General features: G+C 39.8%; 1 protein-coding gene across 15 annotated transcripts in view; it reads right to left on the bottom strand.

Moving 5' to 3' along the window:
- The window catches only part of BCAS3 (BCAS3 microtubule associated cell migration factor), a 353,580-nt gene extending 336,825 nt beyond the window's left edge, over positions 1 to 16,755 (bottom strand). For 11 of the 15 annotated variants that reach the window (XR_011804336.1, XM_038165977.2, XM_038165973.2 and 8 more), the window contains exons 1-5: positions 16,605 to 16,755; positions 15,387 to 15,474; positions 12,735 to 12,789; positions 10,668 to 10,743; positions 8,867 to 8,973 (exon numbers count right to left, since the gene is read on the bottom strand). Coding sequence is in view for 14 of the 15 variants with exons in the window: in XM_038165977.2 (XP_038021905.1) it covers positions 8,867 to 8,973; positions 10,668 to 10,743; positions 12,735 to 12,789; positions 15,387 to 15,457 (309 nt within the window). In the remaining variant the exon portion in view is untranslated. Of the gene's footprint in view, positions 1 to 8,866; positions 8,974 to 10,667; positions 10,744 to 12,734; positions 12,790 to 15,386; positions 15,475 to 16,384; positions 16,510 to 16,604 lie in introns of those variants that run through there. The other 4 variants (XM_038165976.2, XM_038165984.2, XM_038165985.2 and 1 more) reach the window with 4 other exon arrangements.
- Positions 16,756 to 17,064: the final 309 nt, after the last annotated feature.

Here is a 17,064-nt window from a genome sequence, read left to right as displayed (position 1 = left end):
GGTCAAAACTAATTAAGCTTGTCTGTAATGGCAATCTTGAAAAGATTAAATCAGAAAGAGTTAAGACGAATTTCCAGACTTCCTGTAAATGGTCAGTCAGAAAGCATTTTCATAACTGCCTGGTAATGGATCCAATACGGAATGTCAAACTTGAAGAAAAAGGCAAACATTATGAAGTTCATTTCCAAATAACCAACAACTTGAACCAGACGTAAGAAGGTTGGGAAAGCAGTGAACACGTTGGCACGAAGTTTTTCCAAGTAAGCAGCTTACAGCATCAGAAATAGACACAATTTGAAACAAGGTTCTTATGAATTACTGAACTATAAATCCAAGTTAACTTTTTGAAATGTTATTTCTTATTTTTTCCTATTTCTTTCTGCACTTCAGCTTACACGTTCAGAAAATTAAAATACTGCTACTGTTTGACCAACAAATCAAAAGTATAGTACTTCACACCCTTAGCTTACTACCAGTCTGAATTCCAAGCCTCGCTATTTATTATCACTGCTTTAGACAGTGCAGAGAATAAAACTTACCCCACAGAAGCACAGGTCTTCCGTAAGAGTATTCTGAAAACCTGACCGACTGCAGAGATGTTGATCTCATAAAGACTGAGTTTGCATTTATTGCTTCAACAGAATGCCCTGAACCACTGCTTTGCTGCAGTAAGCCTTTAACACCATGCGAGCTACACCAAGTTGGGGAAATACCAGTCCTTGCCACTTCAGGTTTGCACACAGCTAGCAGCTGCACACTGGTATGAGTTAACAACAATGTGATCAGAATTACTCCTGATGGGCACAACAGTTTAAAACTGTAATCAATATGAAAACTAATCCCTTTGTCTACTCTGCTCTTATTAGGCAGATGTTCCTATCATTATGGATTCTCCTTGTCCAGCTAGCAGCAGCATCTGAACAACACAAAACCCTGCAGTACTCCAGCTTTTGCAAAAACAAGTTGAATTCTCCCTTTGAGACAGCTTAACGCCCCTGCTCTGACAAACTCACTGACCAGATTCTATACCAGACATAAAAATAATGATCAGAAATCAACTCGGTAAAGGCTTGTTGATTGTTTTTTAACAGACTGTGAGTCGAACACAGATAAAAAGTCCTCTGACACCAGGAAAGACAGCTTGGAAAAAAGCAGGGCACAGTGAAGGAGAAAAGGTGGAGGGGAGACGGGGGGACGGGACAGGACACGAGAGAGAGAGCTGAACACAGCAGGCCTTCTGTCCGTCGGAACACAGCAGCACTATGGAGGAGCAAAGGACCAAGTGGAGAAGAAGAAAAATAAAAAGCTTTGGAACTATTATTATTGGCAATTAAAGTTTTTTTCCCCAAAATCATGAAAATGCTGTTTCACATGTGTATGTACATCAATGGCTATGAATGAAAACAAGAGGGAAAAGAACAAGCATAACAAAAGTACGGAAGAAGTGATTCACATAAAATAATCCAACCCAATTCAGTCACCTCCTTCTACTCTAAGTATGCCAGCACATCAGCTCTAGCTCCAATCTACTTCAAATAAAGTTACAGTCCCAAAAGTAAGATACACTAAGAAGGCCAAACCTGCGTAACTGAGTTTCTGCTCTTAAATACACTGAACTCCACAAAGCATGTTTATTTAGCCTGCGATGCCAAGATCTGGCAGAGCTTAAAGCCGAGATTTTCAAATAATAGCCTAAAAATGTACAAATACAAATGAAGTTTATTTGTATAGCACCTACCGTCAAAATCTGAGCCAGCTCTTTTCATGGATATATTTTTACTTTTTAGTAATGAATATTAATTACTTGAAAGGTAACTATTTCACTTGATGCTGGGGGGAACAGCAGAAAGATAAACAGAATAACCACAGCCACAGAATCAGATGGTGGCAAAGACGAGATTGGAAGAGCTCAGCTCGTAACTCTGGTTTGAGACCACTGTAATATGTAGTGCTGCAACGTTAACATGTCCTTTCCTCTCAGTTTGTGTAGGACTTTTTCCAAGGATACTGTGCATAACTAAGAAAAAAAGCAATTAATTGTTCAAATACATTCAGCCATCTGTACAGTTCACGTACTCAGCTGGTTATACACTGCTGTCTACTGGGGGCCAAAAATTAGCAAATGTTAAGATAGGGCCCCCACCGTTGATTTAGTAATGAAAATACAAGATGCCACCCAACAAATGACAACTCCTTTGTAAAGAAAAAGCCAAACTCCCTAAATAGCACAAAAAAAGATAACAACAAATCTGCACGTAACACAACATAGAGCAGATTACAACACCATTATTTAGGAACCTATCGTAGCTTAAGTTCTTGTTATGGATTTTTATTTTTTTTAAGCTACATGATCTTAACTGTTCTACAGAAACAGAGAATCACACAAGGCATTGCATTTTGTTGCATACCATGAATTAGGAACAACCAAGTTGCTGGTTTGCTGGCCACTGAAAAATACATTAGGGTTTCAAAGTTCAAGATTTTATTTGACTTACAATTAATTTTTTTCAAACTATCACCAGCAAAAGCTTCTGCTATTTGCAGTCTCATAAAATTCCGAATTAACTGTGGCTAATGCTAACACCTTTCATTTACCTACATAAAACATAAAACTTTATTACCATTGCTGAGGCCACGTGTATGAATTTTGATTGAAAGCAGCATCTTCAGGACAGGGAGATGATATTGTATCATCTTCCTGCCAATTCAGGCCTTATCTCTTTCCCAAGACAGCCGACAAAGACAGCCAAACTTTTCTGTGAACAGGACACTTACTCCACTAGGAACCAGGGTGACAAATAACCACATTTAACGTAAGCCCAACCCCACCAGTAAGTGGCTGACGGCTTTGTCACTGCCAATTTGGGCAAGATGCGGGCTGGCAAGTCTATGGTAAAAGGCACCACATCCTATTACCAGTCCCTTGAGCTATACAGTCTCATAGCATAGACAAAATATAAATAGACTTCGTGAACTGAAAACAGAGCTTTAAATTCTTCAAAAAGCACCTGTGAAGAAAGGAGGCTGTGGCTGCCATTTTGGATTTGATCCAGCTAAGTAGCGAGTCCCTGTGGCAGCTTTCAAAGCTCTTAAAAGTTTTTCTTTCCCATTCCGAAAGCCAAGAATATTTCCAAACGGGTTTCAAGAATTGAATATTATACTATAAAAGCAGCATCAGGTACTCGTTCTATGAAAGAGCGGGTCCAAACCAAGAGCTCCAGGCTGGTGTGATAGCGTGTTTCAGCTTCCTCCGCGGCCGCTATCAAACCCCAGACCTACAGGGAAGGCTGCAAGCAAAGAAGAGCCTGATTCAAACCCTGGCCCCCAGTGAAGGCTTCACCGCTCTCCTCCAGGAACGACAAACTGAAAGTGGAAGAACTCCCCCCGCTCAGGTATTTTCAACTACTGCTTAAAATGCGACAGAGCAGCAAGCTGGAGCACTGTTTTTGATGACAGAGCTTTGTTGTTTGGAGCATACCAGTTTGCACCCATTCTGAAAAAAGAAAAAAAAAAGGAACAAAGAAAGTGTTGTTCACACTAAGGATAACTAATAGTTTCCAACCATAGAAAATGGTTTTCACATGGTGAAAAAAGTCAAATGCACACCAAACTGAAATGAAGTTGGAAATTCAATGCTTAAACTACTGTGCAACAGTGGAAAAGTACACTGCTTATAGATTAAAAACTGTTACAAAGCACAGGATCAATTTGTTATTCTTTTTTTGTTTTGTTTTTTAAATATTCTGAGTACATACTTTAATAGAGCAATGTAACAAGACAATCAGCAATTGGCAGATACCACCACAAAATACTGTTTGACTCAATCCTGCCGGGACAAGAACTACTACCAGTCATCTTAGGAACTCAAGCAGTCATCCTTTTCATTCAAAACATCTTCCTGATTATCTAGAGATTATGAGAATTTAGATGCTCAGTGTTACAGAAGCCTACTCAAGTGACCGAATTAAGTATGAAATTGCATCTATCATTTAAAATTATGACAACAGAAACTGAATTTTAAAAACAATGAGAACTTAGAAGTGGCTTTGGTTACAGTGTTCTCAACATTCGCATTTTGTCATACATTTTGAAGAGTTTTAGCACGATCAGGCTGCAAGCTCCCTGTAAGCTCCTCTGGGAGTCAGTTCTGCTCCCTTTTCCATCACTTCATTTTGCACACAGACAAGAACGACACACACAGTACTGGACACAGGCAGAATATGGCTACAAACAACCTTCAGGAGCCTTCATTTCAGCTTTGACCCCATGCAAAGAGAGCTACAGGAAACTGTTTGGACTCCTCTGTTACCTTTCACTATAGCCCTCCCTAGTTCTTTGCATGTCAGTCGTTCCCCCCACCAGCACACACCAGTACATGCTATGATGTAAATAAAAAATCTTCCACCAGACCTGCAGTCACTTAATGAGTGTAAAAACACATTTCTTGTATGCCGCTGGCAGCAGCAGTACAAAAAAATGAAGCCTTAAAATGATTTGCATGGATGTTTTGTAAAGTCTTTAAACATTTTTCAGGGTTTCTAGGTCAGGTCATCATCAGATATTTCCAAGTGGCTGAGACAAGCCTGAACAGCCGTATCCTGTATCAGGAAAGAGCAAGGCCCGCAGCTTACGATGTGGTAAGTGATTAATCCTTTTCCCGAAGCTCTGGAAGGGGAAAATTGCAATGGGACTAGGACAACCTCATTGAAACCCCACCAGACCAAACTTCTCATGAACAGTAGAGAAGACAAAATGGAACTGACACGTCTTCATTTACCATATCCATCCCTCTAGACATCCACATAGACACACCATCTGCTGTACACCTGCAGGTCTAAAAATGAAGAAACAGAGCATTATTGACACCAGTATTTAAAGAAATTTAAGTTCTGGCAGTGGAGAATGGCAGTGCGTGATGCCATCCTTGTCCAACAAGTCCTCTGTGTTCCAGCAGTCTCCAGATGGAAGTCACCTACCATATGGGCTGACGCACCCTGTTAGTTTGTGGCAACATCATTATACCACAGCCTTTAAGTATTTTTTGCTAAATATACATCTGCCCTTGTTATTAGAAGATCCCTTTGGTAGTTTCTACTTTATTCAACTCAAGCTTGATAGTTGGGTCTTTGGGTTTTGGTGTGTTTTTTGTGTGTTGTTTTGTTTGTTTGTTTGTTTGTTTGTTTTAATTGCAATATGAATCATTAAATTAAGATGATTTTCTACTGCTGATGCTTCCTGCATACAATAAAAAAAAATTATCTGCCATAAAACCAGCCAACATGCATTTCTCTGAACAGGAACATCTAGAACAGATACTTGGAAACCACATTAGGCAGAAACCAGTTCCAACTGTATCTGAAACATGAAACTGGGAGCGAGGGAGAAACAAAGTCCAAATGAAACAAAAAAGTACACAGCACAATTATCAAACAGAAACTTTAGGAACTTCTAGTCATACTTTTGTATATTCCCAGATTTCTCCCCACTTAGTGAGGCATATTTTAAGAACACTTTTAACCTTCCCACCCCTATTTCAAAACAAAGATCAAAGCGAAGTCGTTTGGATGGACACCTTCCGCTTCTTATGCAATACAGATTTAGACGCTGCACTTCAAAACCCCAGCCGTTACTTCAGCACCCAGCAGTCCAAACATTATTTCAGCCCTTTGAAGCAGCCCTAATGGTATCTTCCATTTGCAAGTAACACTTCTGTAGTCAAAGATCTTACTCCAAGGAGATGTTAATGTGAAACCACTCAGACTGCAAAGAGACACACACTCCTGGAGGCAGACTGCAAAGGTGTTTAGAAGTCAATGTAACACCATTACGGCGAGTGTCAGCTTAGAAGCTGTCATAAACACTTCATAATCACTCACACACAAACTGGACTGCCTGCAACACATTATTTTATTAAGTGCTGAATAGAGGTTCAATTGTATGAATAAATAGCACAATGCTAGAGATAATAGCCTTACTGAGTAGATTTTCACATAAATGTCAAATTGTTGCTTTTTCAGATTGAAAGGTTTTTAAACTAGAGAGATCTCTTTTTTTCTTAATAACTGGACTAATGTTACATAATCACAAGCTAAATACTGAGCAAAATCAAGAAGAAAGGATATGTTTGTATAGTATCAGAGGACAAAAAGCTGTTGTCCGCCAGATTTTTACTCAGGTTAAGTAAGCAAAAAAAAATAAATAAATGGATAAACACAAATGTGTAAATACACGTTATGTTACCTCCAGGCACATGGTATACAGGCTCTGAAAAGGTATTTAAAAATTGGTGTTACGATGTTCTCTATCAATGTGAGAAGCTATCCAAGACCATGTTACTAACAACAGAACCATTCGGACACTGAAATTATACTAAGACAGACAAATTGCAGTATTGCACAGGATGAAGCTGTGCCTCTTTGGATGTGGTCTCATCACAATTTCACAGGTTACACAAATAAGGACTGGCAAAGTGATGTGCTATCTCTGCAGCTGACATGCTTAGGACGGAAGGTACAACATTTCCACAGTCGGCATTTTCTTCCACTTCACTGGACTTTCACCCCCATTAAGAATACCTCCTCAAAAAAATGAACAATAAGAGAAACTTTCTTGCAATTTCATTTTATTTTTCCTAAATTATTAAACACTATCAAAATCTAGGGATTACGAATAAGTGCAAAACACTGGGAAAATACAACCTGATTGCACTGTCCTGCTGAAAAAGGAGGTAAGAGCAGGCATTCCATGGCCTAGCCTGTGGCTAATCCAGACACAAGAAGAAAACAAACAAAGCAACTAAAAAAAACAATCCTCTCCCACTGGGAAACATGGATAAATTACATCATACTACCTACCTGAAAGTACCAGTGAACAGACTTACTCCACATAAGCCAGGATAAGCGTGAAGTAGTTTAGCTCCCCATTTGTTAGTAAAATCCACCAAATTATTTCACGCTTACTGCAGTGAACCATGGGTTAAGAGTTTAAATGCAGACGGCTAATGCAGAACAGGTTACACTGAGGTAATCAGTTCATGTATCAAAGAAATGAGATGCACTACTGCTTTCACTCTTGCTTGCCTTATACATGTAGGATCCCATCTCACAATGAATTTCTCAAGAGCATTGATACAGATAGCTCTTACAAAGACACCCTTTCATTCGGACACAGAAAGTCACTTAAGAGGGATGCACAGAACTCTCACCTCTCCACAAAGCAAGGGCACGTTACAGATGTGTGCACACACATACACACAAAGCAAAACAAAAAACTGTCTGCCAGACACAAAGCTCTTCTTACTGTATGTACAGCGGCCAGGACAAGTCCAATGTCACCACAATGTACTGCCGTACATTTTTCGGAAAATACACACTTATTTGGACGATAATATTTCAGCAGGATAATCTGAGCTGTTTTACAAAAATTCTTTAGCTTAAATCTAAATGACTACTCACAGTCTCTTAACTAAGTGATCACCTTGCAGTATAGAACTGCAGTAATAGCAGGAGGTATTTCCTTGTTAGCTCGGTATCTTAGTGACACCTAATGTCCGTTTTCTGTAATACACTTCAAAGAACAAAGCATTTCTGAACCATTTTAATAATCTATTTTGTATAGTAATGTAGAATTGGCCTGTGTTCAAAATGTTGTACAAAACTTTAAACTATGAAACAATTTTTAGTGTTCAAATTCTTTCCAGTGTTAGATATTTTTAAAAAGTGAACAAGCAACAAGCTAGCTTTGCTACATCACATGCTTTTCTGCCCTAAGAAGATAAAACAGGAAAACAATCCGAAGATATGTTTTGCTCCCTTTAAGATAAAGCCAATGAAGTTAGAATTAGCCATGGTTTCTCAGGACATACTAGCAGATAGAGATTCCATTTATATACTGAAACTTAGTAAAGTACACCAGATCTTTGTTTCTATTAAACCCTCCTTCAAATGCCAAAGCTCAGCAGTTTTTCTTCCTTAGCTCCAGCTAACAATATGTAATTAAGAGGGGAAAAAGCCAGCCCTCCCACACCCCAGTAAACTCCATTACACAGTGCTTATCTTTTGGTGTACAAAATAAAGAGTATTTTCTATTACAGCACCTACGCTACTGGTATATAAACTTGTCCTACACAGCTAACCCCGAAGTCATACAAAAAGATACACATTTCAAAAAAGCCCTGCATTTTATTAAGAGAAAGAACTCCATCCTCACTACATTATTTTGAAGAACAAGGTGTTATGAGCAAAACTTTTTTTGAGTTAAGAATTTTATGACCTACTGTATTAAACTTTATTCTATAGTTCAAGAAATTTGGGGAAAACTCCCCAAATTAAGACCATGTGTTCATAAACCATTCTGAAGCACAAACTGCAGGGTGTGTATGACAGCATAAAATCAAACCCATATGCACATAGAGACTTATAATAAAATTAAAATTGCAAATCATGTACATGACAAACACTGTGATTGTAAAATACTATTAATACTGTCATGCTTGCATTCCTAGGACAAACAAATTCTTTTCATATTTTTCCACCCTCTTTTCCCTTCTGTAGGTTAAAAAGATTTGTCCTTTCTGGAATATAAACTATTCTACAATGTCATATGCTGCTCCCAATTAGACTCCGAAAATTTACCTAAAAGAAATCATTTGTAATAACCCCTCAAATCTGAAGGGACAGGAATTCAAGTGTTTGATCTATGCTCAGTACTAATCTTAAGATAAGCATATTACATGCACAGCACATGGCACTGATGGTAACTATTGGCACTACTCACTTTAATAGGAAAAAATAAGATATTAAAGTACTGGCACACCAGTACAAACAAAAACACCCCTGTCGTAGAAGAGAAGGTAACTGGTACTCACAGGTATGCTCCAGATTTGCATTCCATCACTGTAGCCAATCATCAGCAGTAACGGTGGTTCATTCCCAGTGCTATGTATTTCATGAAACTCCATATTCCTTGATGTATCTAAATTGGGTTTAAATATTAAAGACATTAGTTACCAGGTTATGATCAGCTATGGTTAGCATCAGCTATACTAGAGGTGTTTTCTCACTAGGCATTTTCTCAATGCTTGCTCCCATTTTTGTAATTAAAGGTAAAGAGAAGTGTCTTAATTTCTTACACTGAAACAACACTGGAATATATTTTTAGGCAAACAATACATTCATTGAAGTGGAGAAAATATTCTTTATCAGTTATCACAAATACCTCCAAAACTTCTGTAACTCTTTCTCCAGTCATTAATAAAACACGGCCAACTTTTCAAATAGAGAAAGGATCATTAAAACAAACATTAACAAATACTAAAAGTACAAATGCAGACTGATCAAAGCTCTTTCTAAATACTGTATTAATAATCTTTATATCAACTTCATGAAAAGAAAGAAATCCCCAGGAACAAAAGTGCTACAGAACATAATAATGAAAAAATTAAGCTTTTCTCTAACACCCTTTAAAACTACATTTTCAAGACTGAACAAAAGCTCATTGCAAGCATGTGACCATCAAAGAGAGAGAGGAAATATTCAGGATGGTAAATGACCATGTACGCAGGCCCAATCAGATTAGGCTGTGTAAATTCAATTTAGACTGAATATGACAGATTCTGAAGAATATTCTAAAGCATTTTTGTTACGCTGTAGAAAAGATCCTAAAGAGAGAATGACCAAGAATTTTTGAAAATAAACAAAAGAGGAAAAGATACACTCAAGGAAAAAAACTTCAACCAGCCTTAAGCTGGACATAAGGCCATGTACCAGTTGATTGGTGTTTTCTAGTTCTAACAATCATGAATTTATGAACTGACAGGCTCTGTGCCATTTCAACAGCTGGAAAACATATAATCTTCCCTATTAACCTATTGGAAAAACTGAAAATTCCCCATCATAGCTCTGGCTACGGTTTCTATTACTTCATATGAGACCAGAATGAGCCTTTATCATACAGCTCTAGGCAGGAAAGAAAGACAGTAAACAAGGAACAGCACAAGCAACTGCTAAACGTTTGATTAATGTGAGTAGTTGCTTGACAGCAGCATTCAGTCTTTCCCCTTCAGTCTCTAATCTTTGTGTGTTTTTTGTTTGTTAAAAAAAAAAAAAAAAAAAGCAGCTGGGATAGACAGAGGTAAAACACCTCTTTTCTTATCTGGAGATGTACTTTACTTGATACAGTTAGCAAAAGCCTATGACCATTTCCTCTTCATGTCTTGACGCTGAACACCAGTTGCCAAGCAGTAGTCTTTGCTGATGACTAAGACACACTGGAAGTGGTAAGTTAACATTTTAAGAATATTTTGTGGCTACGCCTTTTTATTTCCCTGAAAGACATGATAGAACTGTCTGATCACTCTCCCTACCAGCTCCTCCTTTTTAGGTTATTATGAATTCTTATCATATCACTGAAAATATATCCAGGACTTGGACTGGATTCACAGGTAAGATAATCTGTCTTTGAAACCAAACAGTGGACAAAATAAATTCAGTTCTATGCTTTGTCTTCAACTACCTTAAGGAAAGAAAAATGACTTCTTCATTCAGTTTGCCCCTCTTCCTACGCAAGTGCTAGTTTGCCTTCGGATGAACTGGCAAGACCTATTTGTTTTATTTCCTATGTACTGAATAAAAATACAGTTATTCACTGATAGAAAAACGAAACCATACCATTTAAATCTGCATTTTCAAATCTGACCCAAATGATCTTCTCCTTTTCTTCTGCTGGTGGGGTACCACTGTAGGCCTGGATGAAAAGCAAAAGAGTTGAAATAAAGTTTAACACCTATTTTTTCTCCCTTTATAGAGCAAAGGAGGGAATGTAAACTGAAAAATAAAAAATAAAACCAGTAACATTGAGATACCTGTCACCACTATTACTGTGAGGTTTTGTTTCAAAAATCAATGGATTTGTGATCAACATAATCCATACTAAATTCTAACTAACTCAAAAATTCTAACATCGCTTACTGAAGTAGAAGTGACAAGCTATATATATATAACAGACAGCTTTCTGGAGCAGGTTAGAAACACCACATGACCTACAACAATGTAGTCAAGCTAAAATACAGCAATTTCTACAACCTTTAACTTTTTGTTCTTAGAGGCAGTGCACAACAGCTATGCTAGAGGTTCTCATGTGAGGCATTTTTACTTCTAAAGTTCTTTTTTTATTCACTTAAAGGCTCTGTAACCAAGACTGAGAGAAGAAAGAGACCTTTACTACAGTTTATTTTATTGGCATGTTCTAGTTCTATATGTGACATCTTTAATATAGCCATTTAAAAGAGAATAAACTCTAATTCCAGAAGAACAGCCCCACATTTCAGTTCTGTGTTCCACAGATTCCCATAAGAAGATGAGATACAAAAAGAAACTGTGAAGGAGACCTGCAGGGTTTCCAAGCTGCATGTTTTACAGTTCTCAGGAGAACTGCAGTAGTAAGAACGTGAGCTACAGTAGAAATACCATCACTTCCAAATGAATTATGGCAAAATACTATGCAGTACATTGGAATAAATATGAAACGAGTTCATATAATCACTTTATACATGCCAGAAAAGCAATAACATGAGCTAAAAATACAAATTTAAAAAATAAGTGTGGGTATTGCTTTCCAAAACAAATCACATTCCATGCTTCCAAGGCAAACTGATTTGTAAAATAAAACACAGACTGTATCCTTTAACTACAGAGGAAAAGAAGGTGGGGGAAGGATGCAGCAATCTTTTAAATTGACAGTTTGACTAATTTAATTTTGACCATGAGTCCAAAAATGCATTTAACAAGTCAATATGAGTAAGAGGATTTTTTTTTAAATATCATTAAAGAAATTCATGACTTCAGTTATTCAAGATAGTCATTCAAGTAAGAACCAAGATAGTTTCCTGAGGCTACTGGCAACTAGCTGCAACGCTTCTCCACTAGTGACTGTAGCTTTCCGAAGAGCAGCAAAACAAAATTAGCTTCCCTTTGGTACTGAGAGGCCCATGAGCAATACAGAAGTGACCATTCCAGTTCCATGCTGCTGTATTTCCTATTACCTGTGGAAACTATGATCAACAGCAGACAGAAGCACTGTAGTTGTTTTTTTTTTGTTTTGTTTTTTTATTTTGGTGGAGATTTTTGTTTGTTTGTTTTGAAAAAAAAAGAAATGAAAAGAAGGAAGAATGCCCCAAGAGCCAGGACACTCCCAAAGCAAGTTAAGCAAACAAGATTTTGAAAAAAGAAGCAAAGGAGGCAAAAGAAACTCTCTCCTTTTCAGCCAAAGATAAAGGCTGACAAAGAGTGACTATCAATTTGTCCCAACACCAATTCTGCCAGCAGAGCTCATACACAGGTTTCCAACTACAGCCCAGAAAAAACACATTTGTAAGGGGCAGAGCAATTATTACGCCCACTCTCTTCTCTCCATAACTATCCTGTTGCCAAAATTATCACAGGAAAAGGCAGCAATCTTCTTCCTGCTATTTATATGGTAGCTCTTCAATTTCTGGGCATCTAAGACTTTCATTTAAATTAAGACCTATCAGAGGAAGTCTCTAGGCCCAGTTTTCAGATAGTATGCAGTTTGTGCTCTCAAAAGCCTGGTCTCAAAATTTATAGTAACATAAATAAATACGTAAGTAATAGAAATAAATAAGTAAATCATGTTTTTAATATTTTGGTGCACCTGGCAGCGACTTCAGCTGCTCAGTATACTTTGCATACTGAAGACTTTTGAAGATGTACACGTACCTGTGGCACAACATCTTGAAGAAACGTAACAACGCTTTCCATGTATGACTGTTCCCTTGAAAACAGAAGGAGAATGTTTTACTACTAAAGTTCAGAAATGGTTGTGAATACACTAAACAAGATGTATCACCAGAAAAGACACATATTATGTTTAACACAAAGAAAAATACTAAGTATTCAATGCAGTTACTTAACATTCTGTCAAACACTGATAATGTATGTAGTGGCCTAGAAGTATGTAGAAAGTAAATTATTTCATTATTCCATAATGAAATATGGAATAATGAAATAACTGCTCTGGTAAAAGTATAAAATGTAAGTCAAGAAAGAAACCACTTTCTCCACCTCAGACTGAATGACGAAAGCAAAACAGGAAATTATTTCTCAGTATTTTTCTACTTGATTTGGACGTTATACCATGAATAAGAGGACTTAAGCTAATGGTTGGAGGTGCCCTTGCGGGGCAAGTGAACTTCCTGACCTCACATGCACTACGTACAATGATGAAGTAAGTGGAAGTGGCAAAGGACGGAACACAATCCTAACCAAGAAGTGTAGAGATATTTCTAGTTATGATTTTACAGCTTGGGAGGCTTATTCCTTCTTGGAATTTCATTAGCAGCAATGATTTAGAATAGTATATAGTGTAAGTATAGTGTAATAGTATATAGTGTATACATTTGTTCTGGTAGATTTAAACTAATGTTTTTATTAGCTTAGTCTTGCGTGAGCAATGAGGCTCTTGTGTAACTGCTGAGCAATGTACAACATCGGCTGATTGTATTAGATGGTGTTGAAACTACAGAAGAAGTTTGTGTTTTCTGAAATGGCTAATACTGAAATATGCTGGCAACAACCTCTATGCTCATTGCTCATGGAGTCTGAAAAACCAAAAAAAAAAAACAAACACAAAAACAACTTTCTTTAGGTAACGGCTTCAGCAGCTCCCAAGCTTATTTGTATTTTGGCAGGCAATTAGTGTTTTCTTCTTGTGCTAATGCAAATTTCTAACAGCAGCAAGGAAAAACTGAAGGTAGGGAAACCTAGGTTCTTGTTAGCCAAAGGCATATGTGTTTTCTGTCTGCTTTCAGGAACTATGCAGCGTATGATTCTTTTAACAGAAATTGGAGCGTTTAGTAGTTAAGAATGAAGTACTTTCCCCTATATAACAGCAATACCGAAGATACTATAAGTCAAATGCTGGAACACTTGGATCAACTAGTTGACTCCTCTCTGAGAACAAAAATGAATCAAACCCCTGCAATTTTAGAGTTCAGAAAGCTTATTTCAACCACTGACTAAACTAGATTTCGTTCAGCAATCCAAGGATTAGTGAATCAAATGAATTTTGTTCTACTGCTTTAAGCACAGGCCTTACAAATAAACTGTGGTTTCTAGTGCTGATTCTTCTTTGATTTATGTAGGTCACCAAAACTGTCTTTGAGCCCTTCAGAGCCCTTTATTACCTACCAATAATACTTGTCTATCTTACGGGTATAGTATTAAGTAGCGTTTGAAGTTCCCACGTGGATGCCTACCAGCACGTGTCATACTGTCCTCGTTTTTCAGTTCATGAAAGGAGTACTGGTTTGTTGTTTGTTCCCCCACCCCCAAACTACATCCTGAAACAAAGCCGACGTTTGGAAGATGCTTTATTCACTGTGTGTACTCTAAATCCCTACTAAAGTTGGAAAAACTTCCACAGGATTTTTTTTTGTGCTTTGCAAAAAATGTATCAAAAAAAAAAAAAAAACACAGAACACTTCGCATTAGAACTCTCAAAATCCATAGTAGAATCAGGTTCAAAAAGTTTATTATTTATACATTTTTCTTCTTTGTAATTCCACTACCATCTTCCATTTATAACATTTATAACGTTTAGGAGTTTAGCACAAGCAGCAGAAGTCTACAGGGTGCTGCATGTTGCTCAGCATATATAAATTCTCATATAAAAGATAGTACTTGAAAGTTTTGAAATGAAAAGATACAGCTCATGAACAAGCCACTATATTTAACCAAAAAATGGTATGGTAATCCTATTATTACAGTGTTTTTATTATTTTTCCAGTGAACAAGCTTACTTGGAAGAAAAGCAAACAGATGAGTTTGTTGAGAGATTCCACAATATAACAAATACTTCTTTTACATAGCTGCAAGACAAACCTCTAACACAATTTATTGTGTTACAGTGCTAGGTTATATGTTTTAATACATCCATCCCTGTGAGAAGGTATTATTACAACAACAGCAAGAAAGGAACATGGTACACATGTTCCCTCTGGCCTAAGGAAGAGGTTTGCAGCCATTAATCTATGGCCAGCGTGGTGTTTGTTCAACAAAATTGTGTAAGTAAACAACAAAACTTTATCTTAAAAAGTATTAGTCTTTAAACGGTACAACTCTGAAGGCTGACCAAAGGTTTTGGTGTATTACATTAAAAGCAGCCCATTGAGGGAGACAGTTTGACCTGCATAGGCCCAGGAGACAGGAAAGCACCAACTGCTGACTTTTATTAGAAAATACACAATGAAAAAAACTGTATTGTCAGCAGAAGCTCTCACAGCTGGCTTTGCCAGAAAGTTTGGGCTGGGTTCTTCACATACGAGACAAAAAACATTTCAAATACAGGCTTTTCTTCCAGAAGGTGCTTACGTGACAGCTTGTGGACGAACCACTGCTCCTCCAGTACATCGACTAGGGCGGCGTGGAGATTCTGTCGCCATTGTTTCTTTGCAGATACCTGTAAGAAACACATTTCTTTTTAATAATAATCCTTTGTATAACACTTGCTTACTATACTAGTTTTTCCGTATTTTTAGAATGATGAAGAACTCCTGAAGAAGGAAATAGCTTACTCAAACCTGTCAAACAACGTCCCTTTACAGCACTCTGACTTTTTTTTCCAGTACTTCAATCAACACACCTCCTGCCATGTGTGTGAAAGCAAAAAAAAATCAACACAAAGCAGCATAATAAAATAGAAAATTTTCTTTGAACTGTATATTGAAGATAACGGTACAGAAATACAGGTGTTATAGCATTACGTAAGACCGCTATTTATTGATAAGGCACGGTCTTAGATAATCCTGTGTATAAACACCAGATACAGTCATAATTGCTATACGATGCGCCCATAAAATCTCTACTGGGTTACAGCGCAGGTAACACAGAAAGCGCGATGAAGCACATTTTACTTTATGTCAGTTTGTTGTACCCCTGTCAAGTTTGCCTCCACACTTGTGGCGTTTCGCGCGTACACCCACCACACCTCCGCTGAAGACAAGGAGACACCTGAGGGGCCCCAGAGGTGCCAGGATCCCGCCCAGCCACCACGTCCCCATCAACCTGCGGGCTGAAGGGCCGACAGAGACCAAACCCCACCCGGCCCCAGCTGTCAGCGGGGCTCCCTCCCCGCGGTCCCAGCCCCTCGGAGCTCCGCAGCTCCCCCCCGGTCCCACCCTGACAGGAGCCCCCCGGGCCGGGCCTCGCCGAGCCCCCCTCAGCCTCCTCCTGCTCGCGGCGCCGGCCCCGCACCCAGCGGCCGAGGCGGGGTCGCCCCACAGAAGCCCTCCCACGGGCCCCGGAGCCGCGAACGGCCACTCTTAGCCAAGAAAAAATAAATAAAAATATACAAATAACCCAGGACGCACCGCCCGGAGCCCCGCGGCGCCCCCCGCGCTGCCGCCCGCGCTGTCTGTCAGGCCGCAGCCGGCCGGGGAGCGCCGGGACCCCGCCGGGCACCCCCCGCGGCCTCCCCACAGCGGCTCCGCGGGGCTCCGGCAGCCGCCGCCGCCACCCGCCCGGCCCCGGCTGCCGCCCGCCCCCTCAGAGCGGCCCCGTCCCGCCCCTCCCCGGCCCCGCGCCCCTCACCTGCCGCCGCCTCACTGACACTGTTTGGGACCCCCACGGGGAATGACACCCAGCGCACCTCAGGCCCCCAGCCAATCACGACGCGCAGAGGGCGGGCCGCTCCCTGCGCTCATCCAATCCCCGCCTCGCTTTCCAGAAAGGGGCGGGGCGCGGAGACAGCTGGAGAGCGGCTGCGCCCTGCCCCGCCCCGCCCCGCCCCCAAGCTCGGTTGAGGCAGCAAAACACGGGCCCGCGCTGCCCCCTCCGCACCCCCCCCCCGCAGCTTTGTTTACATCGAGATCTCGCGAGAGCCGCCGCGCCGGGCCCGCGCACGTGGGCGGGGGCGGAGCCGGCGGGAATGGGCGGGAAGGCGGTGGCCGGGGGGGGGGCTGCGGGAGGCGCTGAGGGGGCGCGTGGCGGTGGGCGCCATTTTGAGGCGCCATGTCTGCCCCTGAGGCGAGCTTAATGAATTGTTTGTATA

Source organism: Anas platyrhynchos, chromosome 20 (genome assembly GCF_047663525.1).
Source record: "Anas platyrhynchos isolate ZD024472 breed Pekin duck chromosome 20, IASCAAS_PekinDuck_T2T, whole genome shotgun sequence".
NCBI classification, from domain to species: domain Eukaryota; kingdom Metazoa; phylum Chordata; class Aves; order Anseriformes; family Anatidae; genus Anas; species Anas platyrhynchos.
The sequence above is the reverse complement of the archived record's forward strand: the minus strand, read 5'-3'. Positions and strand labels throughout refer to the sequence as shown.